The sequence below is a fragment of the Ostreococcus lucimarinus genome, chromosome 10, assembly GCF_000092065.1.
Source record: "Ostreococcus lucimarinus CCE9901 chromosome 10, complete sequence".
Classification (NCBI taxonomy): domain Eukaryota; kingdom Viridiplantae; phylum Chlorophyta; class Mamiellophyceae; order Mamiellales; family Bathycoccaceae; genus Ostreococcus; species Ostreococcus sp. 'lucimarinus'.
The window spans coordinates 50,816-67,990 of NC_009364.1; the positions used below are offsets into that span (position 1 = coordinate 50,816).

The following is a 17,175-nucleotide window of genomic DNA, read 5'->3' on the forward strand; positions in this document are numbered from 1 at the left end:
ACCGCCGCCTTTCGCGACTGGATAAAGCGACGACGACCGAAGGATCGACTGACGAACGACCGGGACTCGCAGGCGGACGACGGACGAAGATGTCGCAGTATGCGATGTGCCAGATGTGCCAGACGACGAGCGCGAGCGCGAGCGCGAGCGCGAGCGCGAGGCTGAGCTCGCGAAGGACGACGGCGGCGCTTCGGGACGGGACGGCGACGTCTCGACGACGAACGCGCGTGGTGACGATGGCGGGGCGGGATTACTACGACGTCTTGGGCGTGTCGCGATCCGCGGACGGAAAAGAGTTGAAGCGAGCGTACAGACAGCTGGCGCGAAAGTTTCACCCGGACGTGAACAAGGAGCCGGACGCGGAGCAAAAGTTTAAGGAAATTTCCAACGCGTACGAGGTGCTGAGCGACGACCAGAAGAAGGCTATATACGATCGATTCGGGGAAGACGGGTTGAAGGGCGGCATGGGCGGCATGGGTGGTATGGGCGGCATGGGCGGCGACCCGTTCAGCAATCCGTTTGATTTGTTCGAATCCTTCTTCGGCGGCGGCATGGGCGGCGGCATGGGCGGCATGGGCGGCATGGGTGGACAGCGCCAAGCGCGTAACCGTCCAACGCAGGGCGATGACGAGAGATACGATCTTGAAATCGACTTCCTTGAGGCCGTTTTCGGGGTCGAGAAAGAGCTCGACACCATGCGCCTTGAAAATTGCGACAAGTGTTCCGGGAGCGGCGTCAAGGCTGGCACCAAGCCTGTGACGTGCGGGACGTGCGGCGGGCAAGGCCAAGTCGTCGCCACCGTGCGCACGCCGCTCGGTAACTTCCAGCAAGTCACTGGATGCCAAGCGTGCGGTGGGACCGGTCAGTCGTCGACACCGTGCCCCGCGTGCTCTGGAGACGGCCGCGTGCGACGCAGCAAGAAGATTCAACTTCGCGTACCGCCGGGTGTGGACAAGGGCTCGCGCTTGCGCGTTCGAGGCGAGGGTAACGCCGGCCGGCGCGGTGGACCGCCGGGTGATCTGTACGTGTTTATCAACGTGCGCGATGATCCGGAGTTGAAGCGTTTCGAAAACGTCAACATTAGCTCCACGGCGACCATTCCGTACACCAAGGCGATTCTCGGGTGCACCGTCAAGGTGCGCACCGTGGACGGGCCGGTGGATCTCAAGATCCCTCCTGGCGTGCAACCGGGAAGCACGCTTCTCATGGCGAAGCGAGGCGTCCCGAGACTCGGCAACGATTCCATTCGCGGCGATCATTACGTCACCGTGAAGGTCACCATCCCCGCCAAGCTCGGCGACGACGAACGCGCGTTGATCGAACAGCTCGACGCCAAGCAAAAGTAAGCCGCGTCGTCGTCGTCGTCGTCGTCGTCGTCGTCGTCGGCATCATCGCGGCAAAAATAAGATTAGCGTTTATATCGGCAAGATCTCTTTCCTTCTTTCCTCTTACAAATACACCTCGTCCCTCTAACGCAATCGGATCTATCCGCTCGCTCGCCGCCGCGCTCACGCCGAGCCCCACGCGAGGCGAACTCGACGCGCGATCGCGATCGCGAGCGCCAGCACCACGCTCGCGCACGCGTACGCGCGCGCGACATCTCCCATCGTCCGTCGTTTCGTCGTCCCTCGCGTCGTCGTCGTCGTCGTCGTCGTCGTCGCGCGCGTCGTCGCGCCGTCCTCGACGCCGTCCCCATCTTTCCCATCTTTCGCGCCCTCGCGCGTCTCCCGTCGCTTGCGGCGCCGCCGCGGGAGCTCCGACCCCGCGAGTCCGATTCCCACCGCCTCGCCGTCCTCGATCTCGGTCAATCGCGCCATGGCGACGGACGTCGGCGCGCGCCGCGGTGTCCCGACACTTCGCGTCGCGTCGACGACGACGACGACGACGATGGCGACGCGCGTCCTCGGCGTCGTCCGTCGCGCGGCGCGCGCGATGTCGAGCGCGATGCGTCGACGCGAACCGCGCGCGCGCGCGACGGTGACGACGCGCGCGTGGACGACGACGCTCGAGCGCGCGAACGTTCGAGCGCGCGCGTGGACGACGCCGGCGCGGAGGACGTACGCGCGCGAGCGCGGACGCGCGAGCGAGGGAGGGAAAAATCGACCGCGCGCGAACGATGAGGTGGGTCGAGGGCGCGGACGGCGAGGCGAGGCGAGGCGAGGCGAGGCGAGGCGACGCGACGGGCGAGCGCGCGGGACGCGCGGGACTGACGACGAGACGGGCGCGCGAACGAACGATAGATTAAAGCGAAAGTCGTTCGATTGGTGCGAGATGGGGAAGAGGGGGCGTCGGCGCACGAGGTGATGGCGCTGGAAGAGGCGATGGCGGCGGCGAAAGCGGCGGGAATGGATTTGGTTGAGGTGAACGGAAACGCGTCGCCGCCGGTGTGTCGAATATTGGATTACGAACGAGTGCGGTACGACATCAGGAAGCGGGCGAAAGAGCAGAAAAAGGCGGTCAGCGCGGCGCAAAAGCGGGACGTGATAAAGGAGTTGCGATTGACGGCGAAAATCGACGTGCACGATTTGAATGTGAAGATAAATGGCGCAAAAAAGTTTCTCGACGCGGGAAATCGAGTGACGTTTCGAATCATGTTTAAGAACTCGGACGGAATAGCGCAGGACAAGCGCGCGACGCGCGGCGCAGAGATCATGGATAACATCATATCGATGCTTGAGGACGTTGAGGTCGTTCTCAAACCGAAAATGGTGGGTGCAAATCACATGACATGTTCTCTTAAACGACCGACGAAGAAGTGAGAATGTTGTGTTGCGGCTTGCTCGCTCGCGAGTTGTAGTATTACAGTATATTAAGTAGAGATGAGAAATCACCGCGGCTGCGAACGATCTTTCTTCTTGCGCCAGATTGCAAAGTCTTGTCCAGAAAGCACGCAATCCCACGCGTCGTCTGCATGAAAATGACCAGGTCCAATTTTCATCAAAAGTCGGTCATCGATGACGGCGGCGTACACGCTCTGCTCGCACTTGACGATTTTCACTTCGCTCCGGCAGTGAATACCGGACTGTTTGCGAATACGAATCATGTCTTCGATGGGTTTGTGCAAATGTCCCCAGTTGTTGTCAAAGATGTGATCCCAGAAGATTGTCGGCGTGCCCGGGTGGGTCAGGATGTACGCGTATCCTTGAAGCTCTTTGTCGCGAGGAAACCGCCAGTGGCCTTGCGTCGATCCAGTGTCGTGATTTTCTATGAAAGTCACCGCTCGACTAGGCCACCAACCCATGACACCCGGAGCCTTGCCTGCTTTATCCGATAAGCGCCAATACTCTTGGCGTTCAAATACGGCGTGCAGGATGCCCTTGGTGGTAACGTCGAACGCGCCGGCGTTTCCGCCGGCGGCGTTGAGCCAGTTCACGATCCGTTGTCGATGACCATCTTGGTTGTAATCCAGAGCATCCATGTTATAGGCCAACGAATCCCAGTACTCACCGACCGCGAACTGCGGATTCGTCGCCTCCATGTAATCCTTCACGTGACCACCCCAGAAACCTCTCACGTAATCGAGTCGCCAACCGTCGTAGCCGACTTCTCGCATGAGCCAGCTCATCCAATCTTCGAGATCAGCCTTGACGAAAGCTTGATTATGGTCGATATTAGGAGCTGCATGGAACATTTCACCATCGGCTTTGTTTCCTCGGCCATGAAAATTGGGATCGTCTGCCACGATGGCTGTCGCGTCCCACGGTAACTTGCCTCCAAACTTGTTGTACGTGCCGGGTACGTCGCCTATGAAATGGGCGCATCGATGGTTAAGCACGGCATCACCGAGCGCCATCACACCATTATCGTGCAAAGCCTTGATGGCGCCCTTTAATTCTTCCTTTGTGCCGTATCGAGAGTCCAAGTTATAATAATCCAGAGGCATGTAACCTTGCTCGCTGACGCTCGATGTCGGCGGAGGCAACCAAACCACCGTGAATCCTAGTTCCGCAATGGTGGGTGCAAGTCGCTCGACGGCTTGGTACCATGGAGCCTTGCAAGACTCCCAGTTGAAGCCTTGAAGCAAAACTTCCCGACCGTTACCGACGGCTGATTTCTGAGGCTTTTGAATTCGCTCCGCCGGAGCAAAGTCGTCTTCGCTCAGTGGTGGAGTCGCCACCTCGTACTCGACTTGCATATTCATATCAAGCTCCTTCTCTTCGACTTCATCCATGGAGTCGAGATGCAACTCCGCCGCACGAAACGCAGCGGCTGTGGCGACGTCTATCGCTTCCTTAGTCCGCTCACCAGTGAGATCGAGCGTGGTGCTTGCGTACGCCGGCTCGGGCATGGGAATGACAAAATCGTCGCCATTGCGATCAAGCCACCGTCCTTCTCCACCATTTTCTTTGAGAACAAACCGCATCGCAGTGGGTGCGTTTCCGAGCTGAAGCTCCGCATAACTCATCTGAATCCGATCGGACAGCGGGTTCTCGCATTTCTTCATGGGAGTCTCGCACGCTTTGCCCGTGTCCCCGACCACTGAACCTTCTGGGCGCCATTGTTCCGGAGGCAACGTCCAAACATCCGCACGCGCGCCGCGAGGAACAATACCCCAATGCAAAACAATATTCCACGGAAGTTCAGCTTCTACACGCACCAAGACTCCACCACCCTCGACGTTCTTTTCCACTACGGCGCCAACTCTATAACTCACTTCTTTCTCGCGAATCAACTTTTCTTCAATGGTGTTCGTAGTGAGCCAAGGACCCTCCACCAACTTCACCGGCAGCGGTTCATCTATCGACTTAGTGATAGTGCGGGACTTTGTTACCATCCTCTTCACCTTTCGCATCCCAGTTTTGAGCGTCTTCGGCTTTTCCATGGGAGCCGCTTTGGCCAGTTCAAGTTCCGGTTCAGAGTCCTCATCCTCAGGCGGTCCTTCATCTCGCGCGGCGATTGGCTTGATAGATGTCAAACCGTTCGAACCAGCGCCAAAAAGTGACTCAACTAAGGCGTTAATATTCTCGTCTTTCGTGTCGAACGGCTTGGGGTCCACAGGCGGGGTTAGAAGACGTTTCCACGCGTTTGCCGGCTCGGAGATTTCTGACGACGCTGCTGAGACGACTTCCTCCTTGACGGGAGAGCTCGCGCGCGCGTTCAAATCGATGTTCACTTCGACCACTGATGAAAGTGAGGCGAGAGATTCGTCCAACTCTTGCTCCTCTTGTTCCTCTTCGTATTCTTCGTCCTCTTCAATCTCTTCCTCATAATCTTCCAGCATAGTAATCGTACGCGTCACTAACTCAGGTTCCGGCGGCTGTGGTATCGGCACGTGCCAATCTCTTCCGTTCGTGTTATGAATCCAGCGATCTTTCTTTGGTTCTTTGAACAGGAAGTTGATTGCGTAAAAGCCGTCCGCTACGTCACCTTCGATCGTAGCCGTGAGCGTGGGGCTCAAGCGTGACGACGTCGGCGTCATGCGCGTTTGACATACCCCCGTGGTTTCAATCGTAAACGGCGGTCTAATTTTTACTGGAGGTGTCTCCATGTTATCCCACGTTTCCTTACTAGTCGCCACGCCCCAATGCATGCGCAAATCTTGCCCTTCGGCGTCCATGTCCGTTTCCACGGTGACCTTGTACTTAACACCATTCGTCTCGACCCGAACTTTCACAGAGGCTTCCACGCGCTCGCGCGCCTTGACGACGAAACTTTTCGTGTAAAACTCATCCTTGGCGAATTCAGCGGCGGCTTCGAGTTCAATCGTCGCCCCTCCCGCTTCTCCTCCGCTCATCGCTCGCGTCGTCGTCGTGGTCCCTCGCGGCATCTGTAAACTCTTTGTCCTCTTCGACTCCCCGAGCTCGAGTCTATCGTCACCGTCCCGTTCACCGACCGTCACCGATCGCGCGCGCGCAAACGTTCGACACCTCGCCCGCGTCGTCGTCGCGCATCGCGCGCCGCGTCGTCCATCTCTCTCCGCCTTCGCCTTCGCCTTCGCCTTCGTCCCGCCGCGTCCCCGCGCGTCGCGCGTCGTTCCCGCGACGTTCGCGCGCATCGACTCCATCGCGCGCGAAACACCCGCGCTTTCGTCGACGCTCGCGCGTCCGTCGCGCGCTCGTCGCGACGCGCGCCGAACCGAACGCGCGCGTCGTTCGATCGGTCGTCGTTCGCGCCAACGCTGTCACGATCGGCGTCGCGTCGTCGCGCGCGCGCTGCGGTGCGGTGCGGTGTCGCTCGCGACGACGCGCGCGCGCGACGATCGTCGTTCGTCGCGCGCGCTCGCGTGCGGCTCGGGCGTTCGACGCCGCGCGGCGCGAGGGCCAAGATGTGCCGAGGCGCCGGGGCGGTCGCCGCGCGCGCGTGTTTGAAATGGAGCGCGGGTCGGAGGTCGCGAGCGGTGTTGCGTGCTTACAAGCGAGCGGAAGCGTGATTAGTTTAAATAGTCGGGAAATCGAAGAGAATGTCTTCGTCGTTGACGTCGGCGTGGACGTTCGCTTTGATGGGCTCGTCGTCGAAGGACATGCGCGCGGTGGCGACGGAGACGGGGTGTTCGAAACCGGCGGACGCGTCGCGAGAGGGCGATTGTCGGACGCCGCCGGCCCGGTTTTGACTGACGTAAAGCTGTAAATCGCGGGATAGCTCTTGGTGCTTTTTCTGGAGGTCGTGGATCTCGGCCTCGAGGGCAACTTGCTCGCGGAGGTAGTCGCCCTGACTTGCGCCCGGAGCCTGGACCATGGAGACGTTGCACAGACGAAGCTTGACGTTTGCGTCGTGGAGATGCGCCACGGTGTGCGAGATTGCTTTTCGTAAAGACGCGAGCTTGGACGTATCCGGTAAGCACGCGGACTGCTGCGTCATTTGATCGTCGTAACGGGCGAGTCGCTGATTCTGAAGCATCTCCAACCGCAACTGTTCGTTGGCGAGGTGCAGCGAGTTGCCCCAAGCCATGTCCGTGCTACTGTGCGCTCTCGCCCCGTTCTGGTGCTGCATGAATTGCGAGATGAAGTTGTCCGGATCGGTTTCATCGAATACACGTCTGAAGCCGTTTTCTTGTCGTTCCGCTTCTGTGAGTTTTCTTCTACCACTCGCCTTCGACGCCGGTTTCTGCTCCGCCGACTCGATGGGCTTCCTCTTCATCACCGTACCTTTCACCGACATGGGCTTCAACTTGCTCACTCGCTCTCGGATCTGTGTTTGACGCTCACGCGATTGATTTTCCGGGCGCAGCAAACACGATTTTGGCGCCGTTTCAGTGCCGCACTTGCCCTTCTTACTGCGCTTGCAGACGTCGCATTTGAACGATGCCACGCGGCTGCGGCCAACCCTGGCGGACGTCACCGCGCCGCTCGGAGGACGCGTGGCGGTTTTCGGGCCAGCGTTTTTGAAGTCATTGAGACTTTTCATCCCAGGTGGTGCGTCGCACGAGTCGTCGTCCGATGCGTCGCTAAACTTGTTCAATCCTTGCGCCCGCCAAGTCGTGGTGAACATCAGCTCGGCTAAATCGCACAGCTTTCTCATTCTGCTAGACGACGGGTAACAGGACCGACAGTTGGACCAAATCGAATTGCACGCTTTCCAAACCTCTCGAGACGACGCAAAGGCGTTCATTCTAAGTTTGTTCAGCACGATCGTCAGACCCATGGGCTCTTCCACCACGGACCCGTAATTCGCGCGCTCCACCGTCTGCGGATCGATGGGATCCCGGAAGTTCAACGCCTCGGGTTGATTTATGAAGTTTTCGAGTAAATGCTTGCATTTCTCCAGCTCCAATTGATTTTGAACGCGCTCATTCGCGAGCGCAACATCTGATCTAGGGAATAAATCCTTATCTTCCCGTCCTAACCCAACCTGCGTCGTGTTCGCGCCATCCGATCCCGCGCTCGTCGCAGCCGTGGAATCGAGCGAAAGCACGCTCGCAGATTTCGGCATCTCGAGCGCCTCCCGCGATATTCCCACGCTCGGAATGCACACTAACCCCCCAAGCTCGCCGATTCCTCTCGAGGTCCATTTATCGTCGAAATACGCGCGAACGACCCGAACGGCGTCTAGCCTCGACGTCGCTCCCTCCCTCGTCCACTTGTCTTCTAAAAACGCCCACGTGCGCTCCACGTCCACTTTGTAATCATCCGTCGTGTCGTACTTCCTATCGTACGCCCGCTTGATCACCCACTCCAATCGTCCGCTCGGTCCATCGCCGTGCTCTCGTTCGATCTCCTCCGCTCGAACCGATCGCACCGCGAGCGCCCTCGAGTCCTCCCCGTCCTCGCTCGATTTCCCGCTCGTCGACGTCGGTTCGCTCGATCGCTCGAACGCCTCTCGCGCTCGCGCGTGTCTCAGCGCATCAAGCGTACACTACGATAAAATCGCGCGTCACGCGCGCGCGCGTCGTCAGTCACGTCGTCCCGATCGTTTCCTTCCCTCTTCCTCCGCTCGGCGTCGAGATATTTCCTTCTATCCACAACCGCCTCGGCGTTTGAACCATCGTCCCGTCCTTCGCCGTCGTCCGCGCGTCCTCGCCGACCCTCTCTCTCGCTCGCGCGCGTCGCGCAACCTCCCCGCGCGTCGTTCATCGCGCGCCGTTCGCCCGCCTTCGCCTCGCGCGCGCGCCTCGGCTCGATAATCCATCGCCCCGCGTTCGATCGATCGTCCCTCGCGTCGTCGTCGTCGTCGTCGTCGTCGTCGTCGTCGTCGTTCGCGCGCGTCGCGGCGCCTCGCGCGCGCGCCGCGACGCGCCGCGCGATCGTCGCGCCGAAGTCGCACCTCTATCGCCAGGCGTATCGCGCCCCCGCGCGCGAGCGCGTCGCCGTCCGCGCGCATCGCTGTGCGGTGCCGCGCGACGCGGCCGACGCCCTCGCGGGTTCCGCGCGAACAACGGGCGCGAGACGGCGCAGAGTACGCGTCGTCGATCGGGTCGAGTGTTTATGCACACGGGGATTCGTTCGTATTGTAGTTAGGGTCGTTAGGGTTTATGAAAAGGCCGCGACGCGCCGGCGACCGCGCCGGGACGCGCGCGCGCGGCGTCGCACGCCGACGCGCGCGGCGCTCGAGCGCCGTCTTCGCGTCCGTCTCGCGCGATGCGCGTCGCGTCGACGCGCGCGCGCGCGGGCGTCGCGGCGCCGCGAACGCGCGACGCGCGAGACCGCGGACGCCGCCGGGACGCGACCGCGCGCGCGCGACGCGGGATGCTGGGCGACGCGATGCGCGAGCGCGACGACGCGAGCGAGGAGAGAACGGGGAAACAACGCGGCGCGTCGGGGTGCGCGTGCGGGAAAGACGCGAGCGTGGCGTACGAGGCGTGCTGCGGGCGGGCGCACGGGGACGCGAACGCGGCGGCGGCGCTCGCCGCCGAGGACGTGATGCGCGCGAGATTCACGGCGTACGTCGTCGGCGACGCGCAATATATCGTGAGCTCGACGCACGAAGAGTCCAAAGATCGCGCGCGGGAGTCCCTGCTGAGGGACGCGGAGAACACGATCAAGCGAATACGATTCCACTCGTTTCGAGCGAAGCGGTCGAGCGAGAAAGACGGCGAGGCGTACGTGACGTACGAGGCGGATTACACCCAAGGAAAGGGAAGGGGAAAGATGAAAACGTTAGCCGAACGCGCGCGCTTGCGAAGAGACGCGGAGACCGGAGGGTGGAAATTTGTGGACGCCGTGGCGTTGGGCGCGAACGCGTCGCTCGACGACGCGGGCGACGCCGCCGCGCCGGGCGCGCCCGATCCCAGCCGCCGACCGATGTGACGACGCGACGACGGACGCGTCTTCCGCTTGTGATGTAATGCACTCGATATTTGGTGCGCCCGCGCGATCCGCGACGCACCTCGAAACGTCTCCGCAGACGCCCGCGGCGCCGCACTTTGCGACGCGCTCGCGTCGATCGGTCCATCATGTCCACGCCATCGCTCCGTCGCGCCTCCGCCGCGGTCGCGCGCGCGGCGTCGTCGGCGCTCGCGACGACGCGCGTGTCGTCGTCGCCCGCGATCTCGATCGCGCGCCGGGCGTTCGTCACCGCGCCGCGTCGCGACGATTTCTTTGACGCCGCCGTGAAATCGTCGTCGACGACGACGTCGTTCGCGGCGTCTCTCTCGCTCTCGCGCGCGTACGCGAGCAAGGGAAAGAAAGCGTCCAAGTCCAAGTCGTCGCAGGGCAAACGGACGAAAGGCAAGGGCATGGGCGCGCTCCCGATCAGCGCCAAGGCTGAGCACACGACCAAGGGCAATAAAAACACGTACCTCGAGGCGCTGACGAAGCTGGACGCGACGGAAATCGAGGAAAACCTGACGCCCGAGGAGCTCGCGGAGTACGAAGCGCGAGCGAAGGCGTACTCTCGAGAGAAGATGCGGGCAGAGCGCGCGTTTGCCGCAGATATTAACGAAAAGATTAGGATTAAAAAGGCGGCGATTGCGGCGTTGCCCGCGGGGGCGACGCGAGACGCGGCGATGGTGGAGGATGAAGATTTGTTTCCGTTGAAGCGTAAACTGCCCATGTACACGCCCGCGATTCCTGGGTTCTACGAGGATAAACAGAGGTTAGCCGAAGAGGCGGTGAGCGGTGGGGCGGCTTTGAAAAAGTAGAAGCGAAAACGCGAGAACGTTGCGATGAAGAATATTACTCATAGATTAGATTTCAACTTGCAGATCGGCGACAATACTAACGAGCACCAGCTTCCATCGCCGTAGTCTCCTATTCTCGTTTTCGTGTTTGTGCTATAATTGAATTCAGACGTTCTCGCGAACATCTAAATGTTCTCGCGAAGGACCTTGACGACGGACTTGAACGCGAACCACTCTGGAATGTCCTCGCCGCCTCTCAACATTTGGCGGAACTTGGTGCCGCTGAGCTTCTTGATGTTGAGACCCTTCTCCTTGGCGACATCGGCGGTGACGTAGCCTTCTTCTTCGGTGTACACGACGTTCAAGCTCGGGACGGTTTTCATGCCGAGCTCAGCCGCGTTCGCCTTGGCCAAGTCTTGGGCGTCGTACGCGCCGTAAAAGTCTTCTCCGTCGAGGGAAGACTTGGAACCAGCCATATCGCGACCGATGATGAAGTGCGTGCAGCCGTAGTTCTTACGAATGATCATGTGCTGAATAGCTTCGCGCGGACCCGCCATGTGCATGGAGTACGGGAGGTAGGCCCAGCGAATTTGCGGGTTCTTCACCTCTTCCGCGAGGACGACGTACGTCTTGTATCGCACCAAGCCCGAGATGTCGTCGTCTTGGGTCGGACCCATGGTCGGGTGAACGAGGCACACGGCGTCCTTACCGACGTTTTCCGCGTGCAAAGCGCGAGTGAAGAGCTCGTAGTGCGCGCGGTGCACCGGGTTGCGGCACTGGAACGCCACGACATCCTTACCCGCGGGCAACCCCGCGCGCACCTCGGCGGGCGTCGGGCACGGAAACGGTCGCTGCGGAATGTTCAAACCCTCAATCTTACCACCGATGTAATACTTGCGACGCTCCATGGAGATCATCGCCACGCCGGGATGCTCGATGGAGCTCGTCCCGTAGCACATCTTCGCCTCTTTCGGCTTATTCGGCTTCCACTTCGACTCCACCGTCAGCACGCCGACGTCCTTGCCCTGATACTTGAGCAACACTCTGTCGCCCGCCTTGGTGTCCTCGCAATTCGTGTCCAACACGATCGGCAGCCCGAACAACAGCTCGCTCCCCTTCAACCGCATCGTCTCCACGCAGTGTTCGTACTCGTCCTCGTTCATGAACCCTCGCAGCGGCGAGAACCCCCCCGCGCTCAGCAGCTCGACGTCGCACGCGTTTCGATCCGACAGCTCGAGCGCCCGCGTGCACGACGCGATCGCCCTCGCCTTCGCCCCGTCGTCCTCGAGCATCAGATTCACCAGCGCGCCGCCGTGCGGCGCGATCAACCCTTCGCTCTGCGACGCGAACGTCCGCTCGCGCGCCGTCATCGCGCGTCGCGCCGTCGCCGTCGCCGTCGCCGTCGAACCCTGAGGCGTCGTCGCCGCCGTCGCGAGCGCGTCGCGCGGCGCCCCCGGCGCGGGCCGCGTCACCGCGCATCGCGCGCGACGCAGCGCATCGCGCGCGAGTCTCGCGCGCATCGCCATCGTCCGTCGTCGCGCCGTCGTCGTGTGTCGCGCCGCGCGCGCGGCGGCGATCGATCGCGGCCCGCGCCGCGTCGCCGTTCGAGCGTTTCTATTTAGACATCCACCTACCCGGAATACGCGCCGAATGGAGATATCAGAGCGATCCTAAACCCTAAACCGATCCTCAACCCTAAACACCCGGGCGTGGAAAAAGGCCCCCGACGCGACGCGTCCCACATCGCCACGCGACGACGCGACGAACGGCGCGATGCGACGACACGCGACGCGCGCGATGCGAGCGCTCACGCGGTACGACGACGACGACGACGACGAACGCGTGCGATGCGCGCGAGCGCGACGAACGAACGAACGAACGAACGAACGAACGAATGAATGAATGAGTGAATGAAACAATCGAAGCTTCGATCGCGGCGGCGGACGGGCGAACGAACGAAGGACGAACGGACGATTGACGAAAGACGCGAACGACGACGCGCGACGCGAAAATAGGATGGAAACGGTGACGACGGCGAACGGACTCGAGGGCGCGGAACGCGCGATCGGGCGAAGGACGACGGCGCGGACGATCGGGCGAGGCGCGACGCGCGGGTACGCGAAGGATTTGCGATTCGGCGTGGAGGCGAGGGCGTTGATGCTGCAGGGGTGCGATAAACTCGCGGACGCGGTGCAGGTGACGCTTGGACCGAAAGGGAGGAACGTGGTGATCGAACAGCAGTACGGACCGCCGAAAATCACGAAGGACGGGGTGACGGTGGCGAAGAATATTGAATTCAAGGATCGAATGATGAACCTGGGGGCGAACCTGGTGAAACAGGTGAGCGTGAGCACGAATGACGTCGCGGGGGACGGGACGACGACGGCGACGGTGTTGGCGAGAGCCATCTTTAGCGAAGGATGCAAGAGCGTGGCGGCGGGGATGAATCCCATGGATCTCAGACGAGGCATCAACGCCGCGGTGGAGCACGTGGTGGCCGAGTTGAAGAAGAACCGAAAGATGATTTCGACGACGGAAGAAATCGCGCAAGTCGGCACGATTTCTGCCAACGGTGAACGAGAAATCGGTGATTTGATCGCGCGCGCGATGGAAAAAGTGGGCAAGGAAGGCGTGATTACGGTGGCGGTGCGTGACGCGCGCGAGCGATTCGACGACTCGACGACGACGCGTTTTTCTCAACGTTTTCGTCGCGTTTGCGCGTCCGTCTTCGAGAGTGATGATAACAAATCGAGCTTAAAGCCTGTGAGACATTCGTGTCATACACTTTGCGCTGCTGTGGGCATTATGTCATAGTTACACTGACTCGAGAGACGACGCGGACGCGAGACGAAAACCAAAACCAACCAACCGACTGCTAGGTAGTCGTCGACGACCGACGAACACGACACTGACCGCACGCACGCGCGTACGTTTTATTCACTCGCACAGGATGGTAAGACGCTCGAAAACGAATTAGAAGTCGTCGAAGGGATGAAGTTTGACCGCGGTTACATTTCACCGTACTTTGTGACCAACCCGAAGACGCAAAAGTGCGAGCTCGAAAACGCGTACATTCTCATCGTCGAGAAGAAGATCTCGGGTCTCACCCCGCTCTTGCCCGTGCTCGAGAGTGTGTTAAAGACGCAACGTCCTCTGCTAATCATCGCTGAAGACGTCGAATCCGAGGCGTTGGCGACTTTGATCGTGAACAAGCTTCGCGGTGGCGTGAAGATTTGCGCCGTGAAGGCACCCGGCTTCGGTGACAATCGCCGATCGAACTTGCAAGACATCGCCATCTTGACTGGTGGCACCGTCGTCAGTGAAGATCTCGGCCATAAGCTCGAAAATGTCGAACTCGACATGTTGGGCTCCGCCAAGAAGGTGACGGTGAGCAAGGACGACACCATCATGTTGGACGGCGCCGGGGAATCGAGCGCCATCGAAGAGCGATGCGAACAGCTCAAGGAAGCCATGGCCGAGACAACGAGCGATTACGATCGCGAAAAGATGCAAGAACGACTCGCTAAACTGAGTGGTGGTGTCGCCGTGCTCAAGGTTGGTGGTGCTTCCGAGGTTGAGGTGGGCGAAAAGAAGGATCGCGTCGTCGACGCGCTCAACGCCACCAAGGCTGCCGTCGACGAGGGCATCGTTCCGGGTGGGGGGTCCGCGCTCTTGCACGCGAGCAAAACTTTACAAGCGCTCGAAGATTCGTTGGAGGTTTTCGATCAAAAAATTGGCGTCCAAATCATTCGCGAAGCAATCAAGCGCCCTCTTCGTACCATCGCTCAAAACGCCGGCGTCGAAGGCTCCGTAGTCGTCGAAAAGGTCTTGGCGCAGACGGACATTGGCGTGGGTTACAATGCGGCGACGGACGAATACACTGACATGGTTAAGGCCGGCGTGCTTGATCCGCTTAAGGTTGTCCGCACGGCGCTCACCGACGCGGCGTCGGTGGCGTCGCTCATGATGACGTCCGAGTGCATGATCACCGACATCAAGGAAGACAAACCAGCCTTTTTGCCCGGCGATTCCGGCATGGGCGGCATGGGCGGCATGGGCGGTATGGGCTTCTAATCATACTTGACTAACGCTGCTTTTGTGAATCACAAATCTACAAATTATTTACATGAATAAAGCGGTCCTATCTAAAAACATTTTTCGAGCTCGTCGTCGCCTATTTCGTCAAACGTTGGGGCGGCAAGCTCTTTGTCGTCTATCTCGTCAAAAGTCGGGGGCTTGTACAGCAACTTCAACAGTTCATGCGACTCATCCAATACATCTTTACTCAATTTGTGCCACGCACCTCGGATACCACGGCAGTCGGGATCGTGGCATCTCTGATAGTACGCGTCCTCGCGGAAATCGATGACGAACATCACATTGTTGCTCTTGTGCGCTCGTTCGATGTTTTCGCAAAACCGATTCCCAAACAGATTGAGGATTAACACACCATACTCTGGAAACGCCTTCCACGAGCGCACGGCCGCACCGCCGTGACCGCTCCAGCGATCAAAGTCTTTGCAAACGAACGAAGCCGTGCGAGGACAAGGTCCGATTGCGTTGCCGTTGAACTCAGACGCGGTGCGCGCTAGGTGAGACCCGGTTCGATATCCTTGGAATGCTTGTCCGCGCAATACCGAAGTATGCGTGACGCCTTCGAATCGAATCACTTTGGCTTCCAAAATCAAACACGTCGCTGACACCAGCGATCGTTTGAAAGTTTCAAAACTTACTTCAGATTTACTCTTCCAAAATCGTCCGGTAGTCTTCAGAATCGGTTTATTCGTCTCTTCGCTGTGCTTGTTCGACAAGTAGAGGCGAAACACTCGATTTCGGGTGTACACACCAAGATCGATGAACGGCTCGGTCTTTTCGACGTCGTCTCTCTCTTTGCGTAAGAACATCGCGTCGCATCGGTCGTCCTCGCCGCGCCGCGACTCTACGGTGTGCCAAAGTTTTCTGACAAAGTGCGCACAATGCGAATTGTCGGCAAAGACTTGATCATCAGGAAGTTGTATGATCAAGTGACGACTGAACTTGGTCTCGCTTTCGCTATCGAGCTCGACGATGTGCTCCAGCTCATCAAACTTGGACGTGTCTATCTCCGGCGTCGCCTTCAGCTCCTCTACGATGAGCTGAACCAACCAATCCATCATTCGCACGCCGTCGACGTCTGGGTTTGAAACCTTGGAAAACTCAACGTCAAAGTACAAATGACAATGGGTATCTTCTCGCATGAGTTCGTAATAGTGGCGCTCCTTCAGACTTTCGTAATATTTCCAAAACGTGCGCAAGTCTTTCGGGCCGAGCATTCGAACCCCGACGTATTGTCGAAGCCCGCCTTTCTCTTCTAATTGGCGGCAAAAGTACATGTAGGGCTCTTGCACATCTTCCGAAAGTCTCCTTTGATCCACAGCTTCGAACAATTCTTGCTGCCTGTAACTTTTGATCCAGAATCGGTCTGGTTGCTTGCTCTCTCTTTCGTCCTCTTCTCGCACGACTCGCTTGCGCCTTTTCCTCGTGTCTTCCTCCTCTTTCTTTCGTTTCGTGTCTTCTCCGTCGTAGAAACTGCTGGGATCATACGGTCTTATCGCGTCGAAATCTATGGATGTACGCGCTTTCGTGTTCTCGTCCTTCTTCGGAGGCGAAAGCCGTGGATCGTATATTTCTCGCATCTGCCGTCGTTCGTAAACCGTTGCGTCGCGGTCAGTCGCCGTCGCGTGTGAAATCGCACGAGTATGTAGACCAATTATGGCTCGATACGCCATATTTGTAGGCGTATCAAGATGGAAGGATGGCCATTGAATTTACCGAACGTAAATTATTCTCCCAAAGACGTGTGCGATGGGAAAGACTCAACAGTTCGGAGAGCGAGAAAAACCGCGCAAAGATCAGATTTTCCTCGGATTACGGTTCATAATCACAGCAAAACTCAGCTGACACGCATGAATGATTGTTGTGCATTGTTCATCATCGGAATCTCTCTCTCTCGCGCGTCGCATTCAAGAAAAACCGTCCACCGGTGAGCCGGAAAACGCCGTCGACGCGTCAGACAAGGCTGAATGTTAATCCACAGGAGTGTTCAGACACAAACGTATACGTCGTATGGTATATCGTCATCAGCCGCGTCGACATCACGTTCTCCGATCGCCTCACCGCCGCCTCCCTCGCGCGCGTTCCCGGTGTCCTCCCCGTCGTCGCGTTCCGAAACGGCTCAGTCTTATGCATAATGAGTTCATCGAACAATGGCCACAAAGTCTCGTACAAGAGGTGTCAGAATGTGGTGATCATCATCGCCGTTTCGCAATCGCACGCCGTGGTCGCATTTCCTCGCGCGTCGCCCCCTCGCGCGTCCCGAGCGACCGTCCAGACGCCGCGCGAACGATCATTCACCGATGCAAACCCATCGCCCGCGCGCATCTTCACCGCGCTCGCGCTCTCGTTCGCGCGCGTTCGAGCCATCGCGCGCGCGCCTTCGCACGCACCGTTATCGCGCGCACCGCATGGTCGCGTCGTCGTCGCGACGCGCGTCGACGCGCGTCGGAGTGGCGGTCTTCAGTCGCGGCGGCGGCACATCGCGACGACTCGACGCGACGCGACGCGACGCGACGCGCACGACCCGCGGGACGACCGCGCGCGACCGCTCGAGATCGAGCGCGCGACGTCCGTCACCAGTCCTC

The 17,175-nt window shown here is 59.5% G+C and overlaps 9 protein-coding genes across 9 annotated transcripts; 5 read left to right on the plus strand and 4 right to left on the minus strand.

Moving 5' to 3' along the window:
* Positions 1–236: 236 nt before the first annotated feature.
* OSTLU_12940 (predicted protein) lies at positions 237–1,346 on the plus strand (the record flags this gene model as incomplete). Its single annotated transcript, XM_001419849.1, has 1 exon — positions 237–1,346. One exon carries the CDS (start codon positions 237–239, stop codon positions 1,344–1,346), a length of 1,110 nt encoding a protein of 369 aa, XP_001419886.1.
* A 957-nt stretch (positions 1,347–2,303) lies between these two features.
* On the plus strand, positions 2,304–2,759 carry OSTLU_94783 (predicted protein; the record flags this gene model as incomplete). The annotated part of the gene is made up of 1 exon (XM_001419850.1): positions 2,304–2,759. One exon carries the CDS (start codon positions 2,304–2,306, stop codon positions 2,757–2,759), a length of 456 nt encoding a protein of 151 aa, XP_001419887.1.
* Positions 2,760–2,774: 15 nt separating this feature from the next.
* OSTLU_46693 (predicted protein) lies at positions 2,775–5,854 on the minus strand. The gene has a single exon (XM_001420025.1). The coding sequence runs from the start codon at positions 5,765–5,767 to the stop codon at positions 2,828–2,830; it is 2,940 nt and encodes a 979-aa protein (XP_001420062.1). The 5' UTR covers positions 5,768–5,854; the 3' UTR covers positions 2,775–2,827.
* A 1,360-nt stretch (positions 5,855–7,214) lies between these two features.
* On the minus strand, positions 7,215–7,869 carry OSTLU_94785 (predicted protein; the record flags this gene model as incomplete). The annotated part of the gene is made up of 1 exon (XM_001420026.1): positions 7,215–7,869. A coding segment is annotated over one exon (655 nt), but the record flags the coding sequence as incomplete, so codon positions are not given.
* Positions 7,870–9,137: 1,268 nt separating this feature from the next.
* Positions 9,138–9,683, plus strand: OSTLU_25994 (predicted protein; the record flags this gene model as incomplete). Its single annotated transcript, XM_001419851.1, has 1 exon — positions 9,138–9,683. One exon carries the CDS (start codon positions 9,138–9,140, stop codon positions 9,681–9,683), a length of 546 nt encoding a protein of 181 aa, XP_001419888.1.
* Positions 9,684–10,111: 428 nt separating this feature from the next.
* Positions 10,112–10,516, plus strand: OSTLU_25995 (predicted protein; the record flags this gene model as incomplete). The annotated part of the gene is made up of 1 exon (XM_001419852.1): positions 10,112–10,516. The coding sequence occupies one exon, from the start codon at positions 10,112–10,114 to the stop codon at positions 10,514–10,516; it is 405 nt and encodes a 134-aa protein (XP_001419889.1).
* A 164-nt stretch (positions 10,517–10,680) lies between these two features.
* On the minus strand, positions 10,681–11,865 carry ATS1 (ATP sulfurylase (sulfate adenylyltransferase); the record flags this gene model as incomplete). Its single annotated transcript, XM_001420027.1, has 1 exon — positions 10,681–11,865. One exon carries the CDS (start codon positions 11,863–11,865, stop codon positions 10,681–10,683), a length of 1,185 nt encoding a protein of 394 aa, XP_001420064.1.
* Positions 11,866–12,247: 382 nt separating this feature from the next.
* Positions 12,248–14,594, plus strand: CPN60C (chaperonin 60, mitochondrial). The gene is made up of 3 exons (XM_001419853.1): positions 12,248–12,309; positions 12,511–13,141; positions 13,445–14,594. The coding sequence occupies exons 2-3, from the start codon at positions 12,512–12,514 to the stop codon at positions 14,567–14,569; spliced, it is 1,755 nt and encodes a 584-aa protein (XP_001419890.1). The 5' UTR covers positions 12,248–12,309; position 12,511; the 3' UTR covers positions 14,570–14,594.
* Positions 14,595–14,798: 204 nt separating this feature from the next.
* Positions 14,799–16,697, minus strand: OSTLU_25104 (predicted protein; the record flags this gene model as incomplete). The annotated part of the gene is made up of 1 exon (XM_001420028.1): positions 14,799–16,697. A coding segment is annotated over exon 1 (1,464 nt), but the record flags the coding sequence as incomplete, so codon positions are not given.
* Between the last annotated feature and the right edge of the window lie 478 nt (positions 16,698–17,175).